Consider the following 22,831-nt stretch of genomic DNA (forward strand, 5'->3'; position numbering starts at 1 on the left):
TTCATTGACATCAAACAACATTCAAAAAGTGTGAACAGTTCTTACAAAACTGCAGCACCCCAAAAAACTTCAAGTTCGTTGAATTGTAATAAACAGGGGAGACCGATAACAACTGCACTCAGCTATCGCAGCTATTTAAACTAACGTCAGTCAATTTGCTCTCAAACGACTGGCGAGTGGTTGACTTCGTCAGTACCTAAATATCGTTTAGGGAGGTTAGCTTTGGCTTAAATGAGGGGGCGTGGGGTGAGCGCAGTGAGGGGAGCGCACCAAGCGGTTTAAGGGAGGGATCGAGCGCGCTGGGATATGGATGGAGCGATGTGCAGGGGTTGGTGATTGATGGGGAGGTAAACGGGGAGATGGGGCTGATATGGGAGGGGAGGCCGTGAAATGGATGTAGGGGCGTCCTCCCAAACACAAAAAAGGTGTGTGTGTCTGTGAGTGGGAGGGGGGTTGAAGATTGGGGGGTCAAGCTCTAAGAACGCTCTTGGCACCATGAATATAAGTCTGAAAAACAGTTTCTGTGGATCGCATAATTAGAGTCTAGTGAAATGAAAGGCTCTACGAGATCTGAATGCCCTCAGGCGTGACCAGCTTGTCCTGTTTTTGAGGACGAAAAGTCACAAAAGCCATACACAAAATCTGCACAGCAAAAAATCGCATACCGCCGGCCTGATCTAATTGCTACAAATTGCTTTTGAGAGCAGATACACTAATAGCTGACGGGGATGATTTCATACTAATAGCTGACGGAGATGATACATTAACAGCTGACGGAGCGCAGCTGAAACACTTGAACAATAAAAAAAAATATAATTAGAAGGCCCCAAAAACCTGAAGCTTCGTTCTAATGTAAACAAAAAACCGAACAATTTTTGAAAAACAACCTATTTTCATCTCTCACGATAAAATTGAAACACATGGAAGAAAATATTGAACAAATAGGAAAACATTACCGACTAACTTCGAACGAATTGCTCTCAAACGACCAGCGAACAGTTGGCTTCGGCAACAGCTGGCCACGGTTTAGTGACCTCAGAGCACTGCATCTTTATCCCGCTTCGGAACACGAAAGTCAGATGGGCCAGACGAAAAATCGGCCAAGCGAAAAATTGCATAAAAGACAAACAGGGTTAATAAATTTGCTACAAATTGCTTTTGAGACCAATTAACAATGGTTTCCTAAAAAGTGCCTGTTAGATCAGTTATGATAAAAAACATTTTAACTATAACTCATTGATAATGAGGATCAGACATGATGACATTACGCAAAGAACATGATGGCATTACGCAAGACACAATTAAGAACCAATTCATTGTCCCAAGAGACTATCTGGTATCCATGTTTCAAGCCAGAAATAGTTTCACAGGCTCATAAAGATCCATACATTTGGAACATACAAATTTTCCAAAAACTTGAAGTTCAAATTTTATCCAAAAAATACTAAAACTGGAGTCATAAAAAATGTTGATCACCATTCCATTAACTTCAAAAACTATGCAGCGGCTTAATATCAAACCTTGGAGGGGGTTCGTGGGCCTCTGTTGCCGGAAAAAATCAAAAACGTAAAAAAATTGCAAATATTTTTAAAAATTGCTTAAATTCGTGATCTTAAAATCCTGAAGAACATTCCATTACATCTCTAAACTATGCAGTAATATATTATCAAACCCTAGAGGAAGTTACGTGGCCCTTGAGGCTAGAGAAACCTAAGAAATGACAAAAAAAAATTTAAAAACTTAAAAAAATTGCAAGTTTTATTAAGAAAAATTGCTATAAATTGTGATATTAAAAAGATGAAACATAATTCATGACCAACAAAAATTTTTCAGTATTTTATTATCAAACCCTAACGGACGCTTTCTGACCTTTGAGATTCAAAAAATCTGAAAAATCAGTGAAAATGTCAAAAAATAAGAAAAAAATGGTAAAAATATCAAAAATATGCAAAAATTCATGATGTTAAAATCTTGCATCTAAAAATTATTCAGTAACATATTTTTAAACCTTAGAGGAAGGTCCTTGGCTCTTGAGGCTCAAAAAATTTAAAAAACTACAAAAATTTTCAAAAAATTTTGAAAAAAAGCAAGTTTTATCAAAAAATTGCTAAAATTTGTGACATTAAAAAGTTGAAAAACTATTCCATGGCCGTTAAAAATTTGTCAGTAAATTATTATCAACCCCCTTAGGATGTTTTCTGGCCTCTGGGTCTTGAAAGACCTGATTAAGAAAAAAAATAACAAAAAATTTGAAAAAATTGCACGTTTTGTCAAATTCGTGATGTTAAAATGTTGACACCATTCCATTACCACTAGAAAAATTGCAGTAACCTATTATCAAACCCTAGAGGAGGTTCTTTGACACCTAGAGCTGATAAAAGAGAAAAAATGTCAAAATTTTCAAAAAGCTTGAAAAAAATTTTAAAAAAGTATAAATTTGCGTTTTTAGCTAGCGGTTGGTCGTCAGTAGCAAGCCACGTAGGGGGGTGGGGGGTTGGGGGGTGCACCGGGGGCAGATTGGGCGTGGCAACACACTGGGGTTGGGGCGCAACAGCGCATTGGGGGGCAACAGTGGGGTGTCCTCAACCTCTAAGAACCGCCCTTCACACCATAAGTATAAGTCTCCAAAACAGTTTGAGCTGAAACAGAGCTGAAAGGCTCTAAGAGCACTTAATGCCCACTGGGCGCTACCTGTTTATCCCGTTTTTGAGGACGAAAAGTCAAAACCGTCAGACAAAAAATCGGTCAAGCGAAAAATCGCGTAAAAAAAGACCGACAGGACTAATATAATTGCTACCAACTTCGTTTGAGAGCAATTAAAAAACATACCCGGCAGATTGCCGGAAAACAGCCGCCGTTGATTCCAATAAGCATGATTGGGATTGGAAGAATAGAAGATATTGAAAAAAAAAGATTTTTGTACAAAAAAAAGTCCGATTTATTTTGATGGCATTTCGTAGTTGAACATACTTCTGTTTTTTAGAGAGAGGCCACAGGCGCTACTATCAATACCAATAAGCATAAGAGATGGTAACTAAGACTTACAGGAACGACGTTCAAATAGCGGGCACCTAAAATTGGGCTTTATGGGTTTGTCCCGTTTCTATTTCCGACTTCAATTTTTTATTCTGACTCTGTTCATTTTGATTTGCTTTGCTGAGCAACTGATGTTCAAATTCACCTTTAGCAGAATGAGAGAAGAGAGAAACCAGCCTAGATAAGTCAAAAAGATTTCACGCAAAATGTCGAAAAAGCGGCAAAATGGTAAAGCGAAAAAAAGTTCGACGAAGTAAAAAAACAGCAGGACGTACAATTCAAAGAATTTTCATTGACTTAACAGAAAAACTAGACCTAGAATGGACTATGACTGAATTCAAAAAACCATTTTAAAAAAATCAGAACAAAAAAATAAGAAAAAACAGAAAACCAATATCAAAATGCCACGTGTGAACAAAAAAAGAAGTGAAAATCCATTTAAACTCTATCCAACTACTCATCAAACAAAACGTGCCTTCAATAATTTATGATTATCTTGAAACAAAGTAATGAAACAAAAAAGTAAAAACAATAACATCAAATCTGTTAAAATATGATGAAAAATCTGATCATATTTTGTTATAAATTGAGATCCCGAAAAAACTATCTCAGCCAAATTAACTTCATCAAAAAAAAGTACTTACAAAAACCACTTATGTAAATTTTGAAAAAATACTTTCGGCTAAAATTATGAAAAAAAAAGCTCTTAAAAACAACTTTCAATAAAAAACTGGAAAAAGTTACTACATTCTTTAATATTCCAAAAACATATAAATCCAAAGAAAAATTCCCTTCAGCCAATAGGGTATCCAGATGCTCGCAGAACAATAGGAAAGTCATAATAGGCAAAGAAACTTAGCTAAAAAGAGAAAAACGAAAATTGCAAAAAATTAAGAAAAATAGTTCCAATTCTCTCCAATTTGTCATAGTTCTCAACAAAAAAAATGATTCTTACCCACAAAATTGTAAACAATTGTTATCATAAAATTGCTCAAGTAGAAGGGGTTTCTTCAATTCCCATTTGAGCCAGTAAAACAAAATAATCGTCAAAAAACGCAAAAATTAGCCCGAAAATCAGTAAAATACATTAAAAACCTCCGAATTATCATAAAAGTCATATGAATTTCCAGAAACCTTCAAACCACTACCGAAACCAGCCTAAAACTATAACAAAATCATAACCAAACCTCTTACCCAAAAAAAAGAAAAAAACTGCTTTAAAATGCCGCAGGTGAACAAAAAAATTTCGCTCGCTTAGAGAAAATTTTTTCACACATCAATTTCTCGCTCTCTCAAAAACAGCGTTATGAACAAAAACCACTCTCTTTTCGCTCCGCTCTTCACTTTTGTTCAGCGCCAAAATCACTCAAATTCTTTCACGCGTTTCATTTCCCGCTTCAAAAATCACTCCAATAAAATTGATTAGAAAAAAACATAGCAGGACAAATCCTGAAATACAATTCAAAGAATTGTATTAATTTATGTCCTGACAATCATTTACTCTGCTTTGAAAGGCAAATGAGAGCTGTTAATAATGAGACTCAGCAATAAGACAATAGCAGAACAACACAAACAAGCAAGGCTAATAATTCAACTTTTAATTTTAGGACAGGATCAACATAAAAAAAACAACTGCTATGAACTCAAACTGCCAACTATATTCTTCTGTTTTTCATTAGGAACGTGTCATTAAATGTCGATAAAGGATACAATTACATCACACAATTGAGTCTTCAGTGGCCACCGTTGAGACCTGTCATCAAAGAGATTAAGTGATAAGACAGCAATAAGTACAGCAAATACTAGCAAAACTACAAAAAGCTTTAAAAAACGAACAAGCGTATGAGTCAGAAAAAGCGAGAACTATGAACTGAAATGACTTGCTTTAATATAAGCCTTTTTGGCAAACAATGAGACCTGTCAATAATAAGACTAGTAGTTAACACGACAAAGTTTAAAAGAAAGACTCGCAAAACTCAAAAAATTCGATAACTATTATTGAAATCAACTAGTGTTAAAGTTATAGAAAGCACTAATTTTAAACAAAAACGATTATATCGATAAACTTAACCCCTATTAACAGCATCAGAGACCTGTCCCCAATGAGATTAAATGAAAAGTCATCAAAAAGTACAATAAATACTTGCAGAAAAGATCACTAAAACAAGTTGTATCTAAGTTAATGAACGTAGCTAAAACCTGAGTCCGATACATTGACGACAATTACATCGCACTACAACTCCAATGAGAACATAAAATTTTGAGACTAAGTTTAAAAAACTGTTGAGAACACAAGTAATTAAAAGGTTCATCTATGCCTCATTTGCAAACGATGAAATTAGACAAAAAAGAGACTGTTATTCGACTAATAAATCAACAACAAAATAGGTTAAAAACAAAGAACATTCACTTGTATCTTTAAAAAAAGGCTGTGTCAAAGTAATAGAAAGCTTACGCACTGAATTGAAACAATTATTTTGTTCAATTTCAGCCTCATTGACAACTGATGAAACTTATAACTCATGAAACTATCGATCAGGCAACAAAAAGTGCAGCAAAAAATCTAAAACTCGTTAATAATGCTCGAAAAAAACAGTGTCCAAGTAAAAAAAAAACACTGACCATGGACTCAAACACTTAATTAAAATTATATATGCCTTATTCGCAAACGATAAAATTTGTCATTAGGGAGACTAATTGAGCAAAACAATAACTGCCTTTAACAATTGCAGTAAAAAAACTAAGCATTAATAGAAAACATTTACAACTTTTTCAACACATTAGCATAGAACCTCGGGAAGAAAACAGGGCGGGAAAGAAATCAAAGTGCAAATATTTGTTTAAACAGCAATACGTCAGTCCACTTCAAATTTAACTTGAAAAAATATTCTTCAAACCTGCTTGCCAAAAGGATTGGAAAAATTCAAATGTTATTCGCATAGTAAAAATAAGCATACAAAAGATAACCTTTATTCCATGCAATCCAAACCATTAAATAGATTGCACAAAACATTGAAGCATCAATACGCTATGAAGGTTTTGAGAGGAAAAGGAGAAGCACAGCCGGCAAATTGTCGTTAAAAAGAAGAGATAGAAATTGACAAGAAAACTTTCCAAGTGTCAAAAAGTGTGAAATTTGACAACCAAGTCCACTTTCTCAAGTGGACTTTGATAACCAAATGCACTATGATTTAAAGACCGGGATTTATTGTTTCAAACCGTTTCTTTTGATTTTTCGCCTTAGACCTTGACTGCATTCAAAATACTGCGTAATTCATTGAATGAATGGATTTAAAACCCTTTCAGATGAAAAAGTGAGTGAGATAAGTCAGAAATCCAACGCGACAGTTGTGACCTATGTAAAGCGAAAAACTTCATCAGAAGGTAAATAAAAAAAAGGAGAACGCCTAAATCATAGCCATTGAGAGGAGGCTATTGAAAACTAAAAAATGGAGAAAAAGCGTAAAAAAATTTATCACTGTCTTCTCAAATTTCGTAAAAAGTTGATTTCTACCTAAATAATTTTATTCAGATCGTGACAAGAGCTGCCAAAAAAACATTGCTCTTAATTCATTTAACAAAAATTGAAAAAAACAAAGAATCCGTAAAACATCCCTAAAACAGGCTCAAAATCAGGGAAACAGTGGAAAAATCTTCCAATTAGTGTTAAATTTCCTTTAATTGGTAAAAAGATTCAACACGCTATCACAAGATTCTGTATATTGTTAATTTAGCCTACAGTATTCTTTTAGTCATAGAAACTTCAAAAAACAGCTTGACAAAAGCAAAGCGTTAACAAAAAACTCGGTCGCTGAGCCGAAATTTTACACCTAATTTAACGCTCTGTTTCAAAAGACAGTATGAACAAAAAAAACATTCTCCTTTTTCCGCTCTTCAAATATGTTCACCAAAACAACTTTTCAATTTTACATTACTCCCTGAACTTCCAGTTTTTTTGTTTGTTCACTCGTAAAAAAGAAGTAGAAAATCATAACGCCTCAGCGAGTCGGACAAAAGACAGCGCCCCAATACGAATCCAATTTTTTGCAATGTAAAAAAGGAGAGCACTTAAATAATAGCCTGACGGCGGCCATCAAAACATGAACCCACTAATATCGGAAGAATTGCTCTTGAACGACAAGCGATGCAATTCAATTATGGGGCTGTAACCGAGAAAATTTTTCTTTATGGGTGCAAACAGAGTTTACCACACCGTGATTCGAACCATTGACCTCCCGCTCCCGCAGCAGAAGCACTGCCCACTCGACTATCGGTCCCCTCTTACTTCTTTGCCGCAATCAATTTTATTTTAGCAACAAGCTTTACTCGGCAGTAAGAGGTAAGAGATATAGATCACTCAATATGAAGAATGAAAGCGTGAAAGAGTCTCTTGAGGGGTGAAAGAATTTTCTAGAAGAAAAGCGCAAAATGGTCGAGCAACAAATTTGCAAAAAAGACCAGCACGTTTACAAACATAGCATGCAGATTCAGGAAATATAGCCGCAATAGAAGCTTGTGACATTCATTGAAATGACACAACTAACAAAAATAGGATTGACAAATCGACCACCAGTCCTTTATTAGACCACTAGACTTTTTGGGTTAGATTCGGACTGTCAATTTAATGACACATACGGTCTATAAGAAAAAAAACCTTAAAAGAGCTTTTTCAAAATTGATATTTGAAATAAAAAATAAAAAAAAGACTAATACTCGAGAACTAAGCATATAAGTTTAGCACTACTTAGATGCACACTTTGATCTTTAACTAGTATAAGTTCAAAAAATTTAAAGTTCAATAAAAGAATTCAGAAGTCATTTTTTTGAATAAGGTTGCTTGTTTTTGTTGTTCTTGTGTAGTTTTTTTTGGTCAGCCTCATTACTAACAACTCTTATTTGCATTTTAAAGAGGAGTAAATGATTGTCAGGTCATAATTTAATAAAATTCTTTGAATTGTATTTCAAGACTTGTCCCGCTTTTTTAATTTTTTAATTCGTCGTCTCCATCAATGATACCTTCGACTTGACGTCTTGGAATTGACTTTTTCAATGAATTCAGTGACCTCTACTGAATTACAGTTAAAATTTGTGTCCATGATTTCATATCTGCTTGTAGGCAATTGCGTGACTTAGACTGAAAATTCAACTGTTATTTTTTTGAAAAGACAGGATTAACATTAAAAAACAACTGACATGATCTCAAAGTGTCAATTGTATTCCACTATATCTCACTATCAATATGCAATTAAAGGTCGATGAGTCCACTCACTAAGATATTAAATAGAAAAAAAAAACAAAAATTAAAAAAAAAACAAAAATCTAAAAAAAAAACTCGCTGAAAATGTTTGAAAACACTGAGTATAAGCCACAGAACGCAACAGCAACTGAAGGATAGAATTACATAAAATAATTGAGTCCTCAAGGACTACCATTGAGACTTGTCATCAGTGAGATTAAGAAAAAAGACAGCAATAAGTACAACAAATCCCAGCAAAAATAAAAAAACCACTAAGACCCTTTTGAAAACGAACAAGCGTATAGATCAAAAAAGCATCGCTATGAACTGAAATGACTTGCATTAGTTAAAGCGTTTTTAGCGAATCAATCACACTTGTCAACAATGAGACTAATAGTTAAGACGACAAAATTGAAAAGAAAAACTCAAATAATTCGATAATTATTATTGGAAACAATTAGTGTCATAGAAAGCACTAGCTTTGGAAAAAAACGATTAATTCGATAAACTTGACTTCTGTTAACAGCATCAGATAACTGACCCCAATGAGACTAAATGATAAAAAATCAAAAAGTATAATAAATACTTGCAGAACTCAAAAATTCACTCAAATTTTTTGAGAAAAAGTAGTGGCGAAACCCACTAGCCATTGGGCCATTAATTAGGCCATTAATTTGAGCGATTAATTAGGATTTTTTATGCCACATCGGCAACCAATCAGATCTGTCATTAAAGATACTAAGCGATAAGACAAAAGATAATTTTCAAAAAATGGGGCAAAATCTAAAATTCAATCTTGTTTTATGGCAAATAGTGGCAAAGTCATAAAAAATGTTAGCTGCCTCTGAATGAATTAAAGCAAAGGCAAATAGGCACAATAAGAACACATATTTACCGTCTAAAAAGCACAGAAGTATAGGAAACTCTGAAAACAGAAGTCAAATTGATGCACTTGAAAAAAATCCATCTCAAAAACCGCCAATTTGTTCAAACACCAATTTCTCACTCCACTTCAACGGTTTTTTGAAAAAGTCACACCTCACAGCTACTCGATTTTTTGCTTCCTTTAATATTTCAGTGTGACCAAAATCACCACTCTAAATTGACTTTTCACTGACGTGAAAAAGCCGATAAAAGCGTGAACAGATGTTGGAAACATAGCGGTACAAGTCCTGGCGTAAAATTTAGAGAATTTTCATGGACTAAACAAAAAACTAGATCCAGAACGGACTATGTGTGAATTGGCAAAACCATTTCCCAAAAAATCAGATCAAACAAATTTTAAAAAAAGAAAATCAATGTCAAAATGCCGCATGTCAAAGAGAAACTTAGTTCAAAGCAAAAAAAACTAGGCCTACAATGAACTATGAGTAGACTGGGAAAATCATTTAGAAAATCCAATCCAAAAAATTTTAAAAAACAGTAAAAATCGAAGTGACATTACCCCATGTGAACAAAAAACAACTAGCGAGGAAGCCAATTTTTGTTCAAACACGGTTTTCTCACTTTTCTTAAAATTAGAGCGAAAAAATTTCACGGCGCAAAACCACCCGCTTATTCGCTCTTTTTCCTGTTTCGGCGTGACCAAAGTCACTACTCCAATTTGACTTCAAAAGTCACGAAAATGTGTGAACAGATCTTAAAAACATAGCCGGCAGATTGCCGGAATAGCTGCGAAAGAATAGACCTGCGTGCCATCTAATAGAGACAGAAACAGATAGATCTAAACTGAAAAAAAATCGACGCCGCTCAAAAATCTAGGCTAAAAAACATTCAGCTATAAACTAATAAAGCTTGTTAAAATTCATTCCATAGAAGGCTCTCATTAGGGACCTTTACTGCACATAGGAGTTCCTTTGACCTTGAACAAATTCAAATTCAACTTATGTTTTAAAGTGCAGAAGTCATTTTATTGTGTGAGGTAAGTCACGTATGATCAAAATCTAATCACTCAAATAAACTTAAAACTTTCGCTAAAGCGAGTGAGAACTGACGTCACGCAAGCAAAAGCCGTTAGTGAGAGGAAGAAGTCAATCAGAAAATTTGACTTTTTCAGCTTTGCTGTGTGAGCAAATGTAAAACGAAAAAAGAGCGTCAGACGACGAAACAAAAAAGAAAGCAGGACAAGTCCTGACGTACAATTCAAAGAAATTTCATTGATTTAACAAACAAATAGACCTAGAACGGACAAAGAGTGAATTGGGAAAAACCATTTCTAAAAAAATCAGATGAAAAAACCAAAAAAAAAATAGAAAATCAATGTCAAAATGCTGCTAGGGAGAACAAAAAATCACTAGTGAGATATGTAATTTTGATTCTAACAAAAAACTAGCTCCAAAATAAGCTGTGAATGGATTGGGAAAACTATTTAGAAAAAAATCCGATCCAAAAAATTGAAAAAACAGTAAAAATCAGATTGAAATTGCCGCATGTGAACAAAAAACCACTACTGAGAAACCGAATTTTTGTTCAAACACCGTTTTCTCACTCTACTTTAAAATTAGAGCATTTGACTTCAAAAATCATGAAAATGTGTGAACAGATCTTAAAAAAAGACAGCGCCCCAATACAATTCAAATTCTTTGAATTGTAAAAAGGACTTCTCCAGTACTCCTCTTCGAGTCGTAATAAAAAAAAGACAGCGCCCCAATACAATTCAAATTCTTTGAATTGTAAAAAAAATAGGAGCGCTATAATAGCCGGCTGAGAAGATGAGGGCGGCTATTAACAAACTTTGGAAAATAAAACCCGAAAAAAAATAAGCAACTAAGCCTTCTGAGGATCTTGAAAACTAGATACAATGTACTCAAGCAAGTTTCAGATAGTGAGCCTAAAGGGGGCATGTCAGATAGTATCTGCATGCAGTCTGGGGGGAAGAGAGGGAGAGAGGGTAATCTACGTAGGGGGAAGACGCGTGCAGAGGGGGAGTAGTACGTAAGGAGTTGGAGTTCGATGATTAGGAAGGGAATGTGTAGCTGATAAGAGATGGATAGGGACGGGGCATGTAGCAGGAAAACCAATTCAACCTGGCCGTTTTACTGTCTTCAAACATTAGGTCTTAGTTTACGGGTTTTATTGCTTCATCCCGTTTCTATTGCTTTCGCTTTTGACAATGGACGTCTTCGCATAAATTTGCTGAACCAGTTTTCAATTCCATTCAGTTGAATCAGAGAGTGAGGAGAGTCAGAAGGCAACCGATAAGTGCAAACGAACAAACAGTAAAACGAATTTAAAATCACGACAGGACAAATTCTGAATTACAATCCCAATCTAAAAAACTAGTTTTGTAATAAAAGTTAAAAAAACAACACTAAATAAATAAGCATTGACACTACGCGGCCTTAGAATGTGTACATAATGAAGCGAACTTGAGGAAATCAATAGCAGACTACGCAAAAAGAGCAAAACTAAAAAATTACATACTAAAAACATATACAAACAAACTTTGCTTCAAAGAAAGAAACGTAGCTCCAAAGTAAGAAAAAAATTAATCACATGTTAAAATTCTTAATCACAGCATAATACATAATTTATATGTCATAAATGGACCATTACCAGTTCTATTAGCTGAAAAAGGTACAAAAAGAACGCCAAATCAAAAATTCACCAAATAGAACTTTTCAAAACAAATGGTACCACAATCCGTGAAAACGTTAGCAACAACTTTGAAGCCGATAAAATAACGATGGTTACATGCACCCGAACGCCGAGAAACATTTTTTGAGACTAACGGACATGACCACTAGACCTGCTTTTTTTGAAAACAAACAGTTCAAGTCATAAAGACCACTGCTATGAACTCATATCATTAGTAAAACTCATTCAAGCCTCAATAGCAACCGATTAATTTTAAAAATAATGGGACTAAATTATAAAACCAAAATAAACATAAAAAGAGGCAAACATAACCGACTAACGTCGGGTGAATTGCTCTCAAAAGACCGGCCAGCGGTTGGCTTCGTCAGCAGCTAACCACAGTTTAGTGAGGCTAGCTTTAGCTTATTTCGACTCTGCAACTTTTAGTTTTCTAGCCTTGTTAGTAAATAAATCAAATAAAAAACTGATATTTTAAAAATTTGCAAAATATTGCGAAATTTAAAAGAAAATCTTCCAGATTTTGTCGAGAAAATGTTCAAAACGTTTTTTTGTCCCTGGAGTTAAGTCAAGTAACCCATCTGCAAGACTTGAAAAGCTCCGTTGGCCAGTAATGATCGTTAAACTCAGAAAAAGGACGAAAATATTCCAAAATTTTGAAAATCACAAATTTTAACAAAATCTTGCTAGAGCATTTGAGATCAATAAAAAATTTTAAAAAACAAGAACAAAAACACAAAAACGTTCAAGCAAAAATTTTGCATAAAAAAGATACGCAGCTTCACAATAATTGCCTCAAAAATCGTTTGAGAGCAATTTAAAATTTATTTTTAGAAACTAAATCTCCAAAACATTTTTGGTGTGTCTAATACTCAAAACTAAACTAACCTGAAGCCTAGCAGATACCTGGCGGGGCATATAAGAGACAGAAAGAGGTAAAAAAGAAAAAATATTTAATAAAATTTTTAAAATAGCAGAAATCACAAAAATTTTGCCAAAGTTAAAAAATTCTGTGTTGCTAAAATTGTGGCCACTATAACTAAAATATAACCAACTAAGGTCGAAGGAATTGCTCTCAAAAGACTATGGAGACCTGAAATATATTGCAACCTGTTTCAGTTAGGCGATGGGAGGAGTGACTAAAACTCTTAATTAACTCTACCTAATTCAAAATATCAAAAAAGAAATAAAGATAAAATATTAAATTAGAAACAACCAACGTTTAATTAGGAATGTGATTGGGTTTGTGAGGGTCTATGTAAATGGGAGGTAAGTAAGGAGATGGGTGGGTGGGGGGGGGGTTAAGTAGTTGTAGGGGGTTGGCGGTGGTAGGTAGGGGGCGAGGTAGGTGGGGGGGGGGGGTAGGTAGGTTGGGTGAGGTATGTAGGTTATGGACGGGGTGCAGACGGGGGTGTAGGTAGACGGCAGGATCTGTAATTGGGATAGAAAACTGTTCTGGAAAGAAAAATTCTCAAGATGACCTTTCGACTTCGAACATTACCAGCAGTACCTAATCACTACCAAGCTGTTGTTGATGTCCAACGTTCGAAAAAAGAAAAAAGCCAACGTTCAAAACCAGATGTCAATAATCGAAAACAAGAAAACAAAAGTACAAGTCACAAACAAAGTTGTTTCATCTAAAAGCAAAATATAGCCAAGGGTGTGCAAGGGGGATAGGAGGGGGTGTAGGTACCGCATAAACTATGACCCAACATCGAAGGCTAATAAAATAGATGAGAACTGGATCACAATGCTGATTACCGTTGCCATTAAAAAGCTACGCATATTATTCCACTGTGTAGATCATTAGACTGCATTTTTGCAACTATTCATTAGCAACAAGGGCCAGGAAAGAGTGGCAGAAAAAAGTAGTCCAATAACAAATAGGAAATTCCTCACAGCTTCAGGTTTTCGAAAAAATCAACGATGGCAACAATTTAGATCATCAACAATTCTTACAACTATTGTTATCACAAACAGAAACACTAATGAGTTTACACACTTAAGCACGGTGTGAGTTTCTGACAACTGCTCCGACACTTGAAAAAAAACCATGACACTCAATTCGGCAGCAATTCGAAAATTGATTTAAATGTTAACATAGCCGGCAGACTGCCGATGATAGCTGCAAAATTGACTTGTGTATCGTAGAGTATAGATAGAGACAGAAACAAAAATGAGCTGATGAAGTTAACGATGTTACAAAACTACTTTTCTTTGACCTTAAACCAATTTCACAGTTTTAAGAGCATAAAATATTTTGTTGAGTGCGGTGTGTTATGTATTATCAGCACCTCATTGCGAAATTGACCTAAGAGAGTAAGAAAAGACAAAGCAAGCGCAAATGCTTTTAATGACTGAAAAGTGATTGAACAAAATTACCATTTGCGGTTTTTCCGTGTCCACAAATGTAAAACAAAAAGTGTCAGAAGGCAAAACAAAAAGAAAACTAAAAGAACCATAAAACAAAAACTCTCAGCATTCAACTATGCAGATAAAAAAACATAGCTGGCAGATTGCCAGAAAAAAGCCGCTATAGCTTTGTAGAACTGCAGTTTCAAAAAGATAGCAAAAGAAACAGACCGAAAAAGAAACTTTTTTATGGTGAGATGTGTTAAATTTTGATTAAGAATCTATTTTACTTATTCCTCCTTCTATTAGTTGCCCTCAAATACCCTTCAATTAGAATGAAACACACTCACTTGACCTTATCTCAATTGCAGAGTGAAGGACTCATTTTTGAGAGTGAGCTAAATCACACGCGACTAAAAATTTAACCACGCGAATGAACAGAAAACAGAACACTCTCCACTAAGTTTGAAAATGACATTACACACGCAATTCAACTGAAATTGCACGAACGAATGAACAAAAAGCAGATTTGAAGTGATTGTGACGTCATATGGTCGTGACAAAAATCTTGTTGACGAGATAAAAAAATATAGCAGGACCAGTGCTGAAACACAAGCCAAGGAACTGAATGCAACATTTAGAGCAACTGCACCTGACCAGCAGATCAATTAACCAATGCCAGCCAAAAAGAAAAACGATCAGAAAACTTGGGAAACTAAAATAATCAAACTAAACAAAAATATAATCATTGCCGACACTCTTGAAGCTTCTATACTAAAGGCCCAATTTGATCCTTCTAAGTATACACATTTACCGCGGCACAAGCTTTGAACGGGGTGTAATGACAAAGAAAGAAGATATCGAGAAAATATGACAAAAACTTTAAAGAACTGAAAATTCTAAAATTGAAAGAAAATTTCTTAATTTTGTCAAATTGGAAAGTTCCAAACCACTTTTCTTGTCTATGAAATCTGTCCAGTAAACAATTTGCAGGACCCAGAAAAAGTTTCACTGGCCGTAAAGATCAACAAATTTAGAAAATGACAAAAAAACTTCAAAAAAATTTGAAAAGAATTGGAAATTTAAGGAATTGTTGCTAAAGTTTGTGACACCAATTTCCTCAGAACAATTCCATTGTCTCCATAGGCTAACCAGTAAACCAAATCAGGCCCTAAAAATATTAATTGAAACATACAGATTGATAATTTAGGTACATTGACAATAATTTTCAGATATTTTGAAAAAATTTCAATTTTCATCGAAATTGTAATGATAAAATGCTAAAAACAATAGATTGCCCAAGCAGATATCATTTAACTCTGGAGGAGGTCACTTGGCAACTGGGGCTGAAAAAATCTAAAAAAAGAAAAAAATTTATAGTACTCGAAAAAAGTGACAATAATTCTCAGATATTTTGAAAAAAATTCAATTTTCATCGAAATTGTAATGATAAAATGCTAAAAACAATAGATTGCTCTAGCAGATATCACTTAACTCTGGAGGAGGTCACTTGGCAACTGGGGCTGAAAAAATCTAAAAAAAAAGAAGAAAAAAATTTATAGTACTCGAAAAAAAAATTGCAAAATGTAACAAGAAATTGCTGAAATTCGTGATAATAAAGTATTGAAAACCATTCCATTGCCACTGCAAACTATGACGTAACCGTTAATCAAACCCCAGACGAAATTGCTCTGCCCCTGAGGCTCGAAAAACTCAAAAAAACGACAAAAATTATCAAAACTTGAAAAGAATTGCAAAAATAGTATCATTTTTCGTGTTCAAGTCTGTAGGAACAAAACATATAGCTCATAAATTGTTCAAAAAATTAAATATATCTTGCAAACAACCTTTAGCAACATTCACAAACTTTCACAGTCAATTCAAGGCCAATCAAACAAACTTGAAAAAAAAACAAAAAAAATTGAAAAATTTCACCAGTTTCGGCTAAAAAAACTTGGCAAAAAAAAACTCAGCTACAAAATGACCTTTTGACCTGGATTTGAGGCCGCTTTCCCAGCAGCTGCACCACTCTAAGCACTTGAAGGACATTTAATGCCAGCTTTGGGCCTCAATAAAACTTAATGCCCAGTGGGCCTTACCTGTTGATTCTATCCCGTCACTGAAAAAATTGTGAGAACATCTTACAAAAAAAGACAGAGTCAGAATACAATCCAATTCCTGGATTATAAAAAAAACAAGAGAAGGCTAATAATTGCCTCAGGTATCGCTTTCCGGCTATTAAACAGAAAATATTTTAGTTTGTGTGCTACCAATATTACTGTTCAACTACCAATCTCCCGACAATTGGTTTGAGCAAAATAACTATTTGCACATCACGTCAAATTTTACAAATAGTTTAACAGCCACATAATGTTTGTTCTACTAATTGAACACGAGTGCGAAACAAACATTACAACGCTTCGAGGCGCAAAAATACATTTCCGCAATAATAGGTGATCAAGTAGATGACGAATTATAACCAATTTTCAGAAAACCAAAATAAAAACCGACTAACGTCGGAAGAATTCCACTCGAACGACTGACGAGGCAAACAATTACGAAGGGGCATAGGCTAGAGAAAAGGGCTGGAAAGTGTTCGAGAACGCAACCTCTCGGATAGAAGTTGCTGGCATTATCCACTACGTTAAACGTTCCATGTACATTCCTCTCACAATTGGTTTTAATTCAGCAACATACTTAATCTCTGAATGCGCGCAATTCAAAACATAGCCGACAGATTGCCGGAAAATAGCCGCGATAGACGCTTGTGGCCTACCATGAATTGAAACAACTAAAGAAATAAGATTGACATATCGACAACCAGCTTTTTAAAGACCACTAGACTTTTTGGTTTAGATTCGGACTGTCATTTTTATGAGACACATTTGCTCTACAAGGAAAAAGCTCTAATGGAGCTTTTTCAAAATTAAAATTGCATACTAAAACTCAACACTCTATTACTCAGGAATTGGAACATATAAGTTTGGCACTACTTAGATACACATTATTGACCTTTAATTAGTAAATGTTCATAAAATATACCATAAGTTCCGTAAAAGTTCCGTAAGTGAGTTCAGAAGTCTTTTTTGAGTGAGGCAAGTCACGCAATCGACCTAATCGTCCTAAAAGAAATGACGTCACGAACACAAACTTCAACTGCACAGCCCTGACGTACAATTCAAAGAACTTTCATTAACTAAACAAACAACTAGACCTAGAACGGACTAAGAGTGAATTGGGAAAACCATTTCTAAAGAAATCAGATTAAAAAAATAAAAAAAAAAACAGAAAATCAATGTCAAAATGGCGCATGTGAAAAAACCACTAGCGAGAAATCGAAATTTGGTTCAAACAAAAAACTAAACCTAGAACTAACTATGAATGCATTGGGAAAACCATTTAGAAGATATCCGATCCGAAAAATCGAAAAAAAACAGTATAAATCAAAGTGAAATTGCCGCATGTGAACAAAAAATCACTACCGAGAAACCGAATTTTTGTTCAAACACAGTCTTCTCACTCTACTTTAAAATTAGAGCGAGGAAAATTCACGCCGCAAAACCACTCGCTTTTTCGCTCCATTTCCTGTTTCGGCGTGACCAAAATCACTACTCCAATTTAACTTCAAAAATCATGAAAATGTGTGAACAGATCTTTAAAAAAAGACAGCGCCCCAATACAATTCGAGTTCTTTGAATTGTAAACATAGCCGGCAGATTCCCGGAATAGCTGCGAAAGTATAGACCTGCGTGCCATATAATAGAGAGAGAAACAGATACAGATCTAAATTGAAAAAAAAAATTGACGCCACTCAAAAAAACCAGGCTAAAAACATTCAGCAATAAATTAATACAGCTTGTTAAAATTCATTCCACAGAAGCCTCTTATTAGGGACCTTTACTGCACATAGGAGTTCTTTTGACCTTAAACAAATTCAAATTGAACTTAAGTTTTAAAGTGCAAAAGTCATTTTATTGAGTGAGGTAAGTCATGTATGATCAAAATCTCATCACGCAAATAACCTAAAATCTTTCGCAAAAGCGAGTGAGAAATGACGTCACGCGCGCAAATGCCGTTAGTGAGAAGAAGAAGTCATCCAGAAAATTTGACTTTTTCAGCTTTGCGGTGTGAACAAATGTAAAACGAAAAAAGAGCGTCAGACGACGAAACAAAAAAACCAAGAGCACCGCAATATAGCTACGCTCAGCTTACAGCTTCGCAGCTATAAAAAAAATAGGAGTGCAATAATAACCGCCAGGAATTGCTGATGCGGCTATTAATCACTCAAAAAAAATTAAAACTCAAGTGTGAAAAAGTCACTCGAGAAGTGACTGAATGTGATCGAAAGAATGTTCAACAAGAAAACGGTCAGGCAAATTTTGCATAAAAATTCACACAAGTTTTCAACAACTGCTTCAAACTTCCTTCGAGAGCAATTAAATACTTCAAACTTTGGTTAACAACAACTTAAAAGATCTCAAGGAGAGCTTTGCTGACCTGGTGGAGAACTGGACGCATTTGAAGTTGCAACACCCAATTTCTGTTGCATTTCATAGGTGCTCTTGGCAGTATAGTAACCACTGTCAAGTGCAGTAGATCCGAAAAAGGCACAGTTTCCAAAGCATCCACATCTGGTAACGGGCAGTGCTTTCTGAGTTAACGATTCATCTGAACAACGATTAAGAAAAAACAGCCTTTTACTTCGTTGATCTATCAGTCTCAAAAAAAAAATCTTTCTTTGAATGTCAGATTGATTTCCAAGTTGCGATCTTGAACTGTTCACACTGATTGGGCCCAATTTAATGCCACCGGATTCGACCCAGTCACCACCTGACCTCTGGTTTCTGTTAGCCAGAAATTGGCGAAGTTGCAGCTTGTCAATTTGGAAGTTGATTCCAAACTCATAGCTCAAGGTGTGTAAATTGCACCAACTGGCTTTGATCGGGCAGATCTGAACAGTTGAAAAAGAGACCAATCAATTCCACAGGTGGAAAATTTCAAAAAGTCTTGAGTAAAAAGTATTTCAATGTTGTTGATAGTTGCGTAATTTAAGCAAAATATATATTTTGAAAATTTGAAAAAAAAAGAATTAAAATTGAATAAAAAACATAACCCACTAACGTCGGAAGAATTGCTCTTAAATAACTAGTGGGAGCTCAAATATGTTTCAACCTGCTTCCGTCGGAGGGGGCGGGGTGAGTAACTATAATCACTAAGGGCGGCTTCAAATGACTAGAGGTTAATATATACCAATACAACTAATAAAAAATTACATCAATATAGCAAAATTACATCAAGTGAAAAAATTACATCAAAATAGAACAGTCAATATAGAAAAAATTACACCAATAAAAAATTTAACGTGAAAAAAATTACATAATTATCGAAAAATCAATAGAGAACAGTCACTAAACCTTCTAATTGTAATTTGAATTCCTTTGAAGATAACTTTATCAAAACAGAAGAAACAGATTCCATTTTTATAGATAGAACCAAGGGACAACAAAGATAACAAAAGGTAACATTAACCCTAATGCAGCCAACAACTTCCCACAAATTCTTGCAAACGAATGGCGTCAAAAGCGTCGAAACATTAGCTGACAACTTATTCAGTTTCTGCCAACTTAGAAAGTCAATCAAACCTGCCCCCACTCAAATTAAGTTAAACGACGACAAAGCACCAAACAGTCGGACGAACTGCTGAAATGATAGGCAAGCGCTGCTTCATCACGAGATTTGAAATTACAGTAAGAAGTAAAAAAAAACATAGCTGGCAGATTGCCAGAAAATAGCCGCAATAGCTTCGTAGATCTGCAATCTCAAAAAGATAGTAAAAGAAAGACAAAAACAAATTTTTCATTAAATGGTGAAATGTTATATTTTGATTATGAATCTGTAAAACTCAACTTACTGCTGTTTCTATTAGCTGCTTTTAAAAAAGCTTAATTTAGAGTCAATTTCAGAGTGAGGAAGTCATTTTTGAGAGTGGAGTAGGTCACGCGTGACCAAAAATTTAATCACGCAAATGAACAAAAAACGCGCTCCAACAAGAGTGAAAAATGACGTCACGCACGCAATTCAGTTGAAATTGCATGAAACAATGAACTAAAAGTGGCTGTGACATCATATGGTCCTAACAAAAATCTTGACGAAAAAACAAAAAAAAACAGCCGGAAGAACTCCGGAAGCAGCTCGAAGCGTCAAAACTTCACAAAAATCCTCATTTAATCTGAGGCCATTACCTTAACTCATTATCTCCCCAGGTCAGATCTAAAAATTGGTGAAATTTGAACCACTGTCACCAAGAGAAACAAAATGCACCAAAATTTTATATTAAAAACGTCTGGTAACACTGAAAATCCAAAAAAATTAGGATGATCAGAATACTGATAAGCTGAAAAAGCTGACATGGCTATCAATTGTAAGAAGTAAAAAAAACATAGCTGGCAGATTGCCAGAAAATAGCCGCAATAGTTTCGTAGATCTGCAATCTCAAAAAGATAGTAAAAGAAAGTCAAAAACAGCCTTTTCCTTAAATGGTGAAATGTTATATTTTGATTATGAATCTGTATAACTTATTGCTGTTTCTATTAGCTGCTTTTAAAAAAGCTTAAATTAGAGTCAATTTCAGAGTGAGGAAGTCATTTTTGAGAGTGGAGTAGGTCACGCGTGACCAAAAATTTAATCACGCAAATGAACAAAAAACGCGCTCCAATAAGAGTGAAAAATGACGTCACGCAGGCAATTCAGTTGAAATTGCATGAAACAATGAACTAAAAGTGGCTGTGACATCATATGGTCCTAACAAAAATCTTGACGAAAAAACAAAAAACAGCCGGAAGAACTCCGGAAGCGGCTCGAAGCGTCAAAACTTCACAAAAACCCTCATTTAATCTGAGGCCATTACCTTAACTCATTTTCTCCCCAGGTCAGCTCTAAAAATTGGTGAAAATTGAACCACTGTCCTCAAGAGAAACAAAATGCAGCAAAATTTTATATTATTGAAAACGTTTGGTAACATTGAAAATCCAAAAAAATTAAAATGATCAGAATACTGATAAGCTGAAAAAGCTGACATGGCTATCAATTGCTCTCAAATAATTCGTGATTCCAATCTCAAAAAGATCGCGAAAGCAAACTGAAGATAATAAGAATAACTTAGAAGATAAGTTAAATTTTTCAAAAAAAATGCTCCAAATTAAGAGTCAGAAAACCACTACAATTAGAATTTCTAATCACTGCAATTAAGACGAAAACAACAAATATTTATTCCAGGTTGTATATATGCTAGACAACATGATTTCATACTATTTCAAAAATTAAAATAACCATAGAAAAGACACAAGCAACAGAATAACATTCAAAGGCAAAAAATCGATTAAAAAAGATTACCAGGCGGGAAGAAAATTACAAAAGGTAGCATAAAGTAAAAATTTTGGAAAAGGCTTGCTAGCAAACTCTCAGTACTACCTTATCTTGAATGAAATCAATTGCAAACCAAAGAAATGACGAAAATCTAATAAAAAGTTGAAATCATTCAATTTTTCAACAACTGAAAAAACCAATATAAACAGTATAAGTGTAGGTGCCAAGACAAATCTAGCATAATACAAACAAGAATGTGAACAATATGGACACAAAGTAAGGAACGCCGTAACGAAGACTAATTCTTGATTTTTGAAAGTTAGAAATCAAATTGAAAAAATAAAAAAACGAACACATTTATTTCATTGTTCAGCATTCGAGACATAGAAAAAACAACGAGACAACCGAGATAAAGATCCATCCTCCTGAACAGGACAAAAAAAAGAGAAGACTGCATTTATGAAAAAATTTTAACTGTTTTTCAAAAACTTAACGTCAAAAAATGATTGAATTTTTAATGAAACGAAATTAAGTCCCTCAAGTTGCACAACAAGATAATTTCATTTAATTGAAACCAGAATACTAAAAAAACTACCAAAATCGGATTAGCATATGTACAATTTTATAAAACGAAAGTACATCGAGGTAGAAAGAGGCGTTGAGTATATAGATTATCAGATGGAAGTTGCCACATTAACAGATTTTTGACAAAAAGACGGTTAAAAGATCCAAAAATGAAATTAATATAAAAAAGCCAAGCACTAACTAAACAATCAAGAATTATGTGCCATTTTTAAACTTGAAACGCATTTTCAGGCTCTGCAAAACACTGTGGTATCAAATCCCGAGGTTTACACTTCAATATGGTATCGAAAAAAAATTCTACAAAAACCAAATTACAAGCAAAAAAACTGGGCCACTTAGACGAAAAAAACGGCTAAAAACGGTTATCTATATGTGCAATCTGAACCTTCTAATTGTAATTTGAATTCCTTAGAAGATAACTTTATCAAAACAGAAGAAACAGAGTCCATTTTTATAGATAGAACCAAGGTACAACAAAGATAACAAAAGGTAACAATAACCCTAATGCAGCCAACAACTTCTCACAAATTCTTGCAAACGAATGGCGTCAAAAGCGTCGAAACATTAGCTGACAACTGAGTCAGTTTCTGCCAACTTAGAAAGTCAATGAAACCTGCCCTCACTCAAATTAAGTTAAACGACGACAAAGCACCAAACAGTCGG

The 22,831-nt window shown here is 34.6% G+C and overlaps 1 protein-coding gene across 1 annotated transcript in view; it reads right to left on the reverse strand.

Moving 5' to 3' along the window:
• The window catches only part of LOC142350615 (uncharacterized), a 126,994-nt gene that overhangs the window by 46,793 nt on the left and 57,370 nt on the right, over positions 1–22,831 (reverse strand). The window contains exon 8 of the mRNA XM_075402546.1: positions 18,716–19,169. Coding sequence (XP_075258661.1) covers positions 18,716–19,169 — 454 coding nt within the window. The remainder of the gene's footprint in view (positions 1–18,715; positions 19,170–22,831) is intronic.

The sequence above is a fragment of the Convolutriloba macropyga genome, chromosome 1, assembly GCF_964194025.1.
Source record: "Convolutriloba macropyga chromosome 1, txConMacr16.3, whole genome shotgun sequence".
NCBI classification, from domain to species: domain Eukaryota; kingdom Metazoa; phylum Xenacoelomorpha; order Acoela; family Convolutidae; genus Convolutriloba; species Convolutriloba macropyga.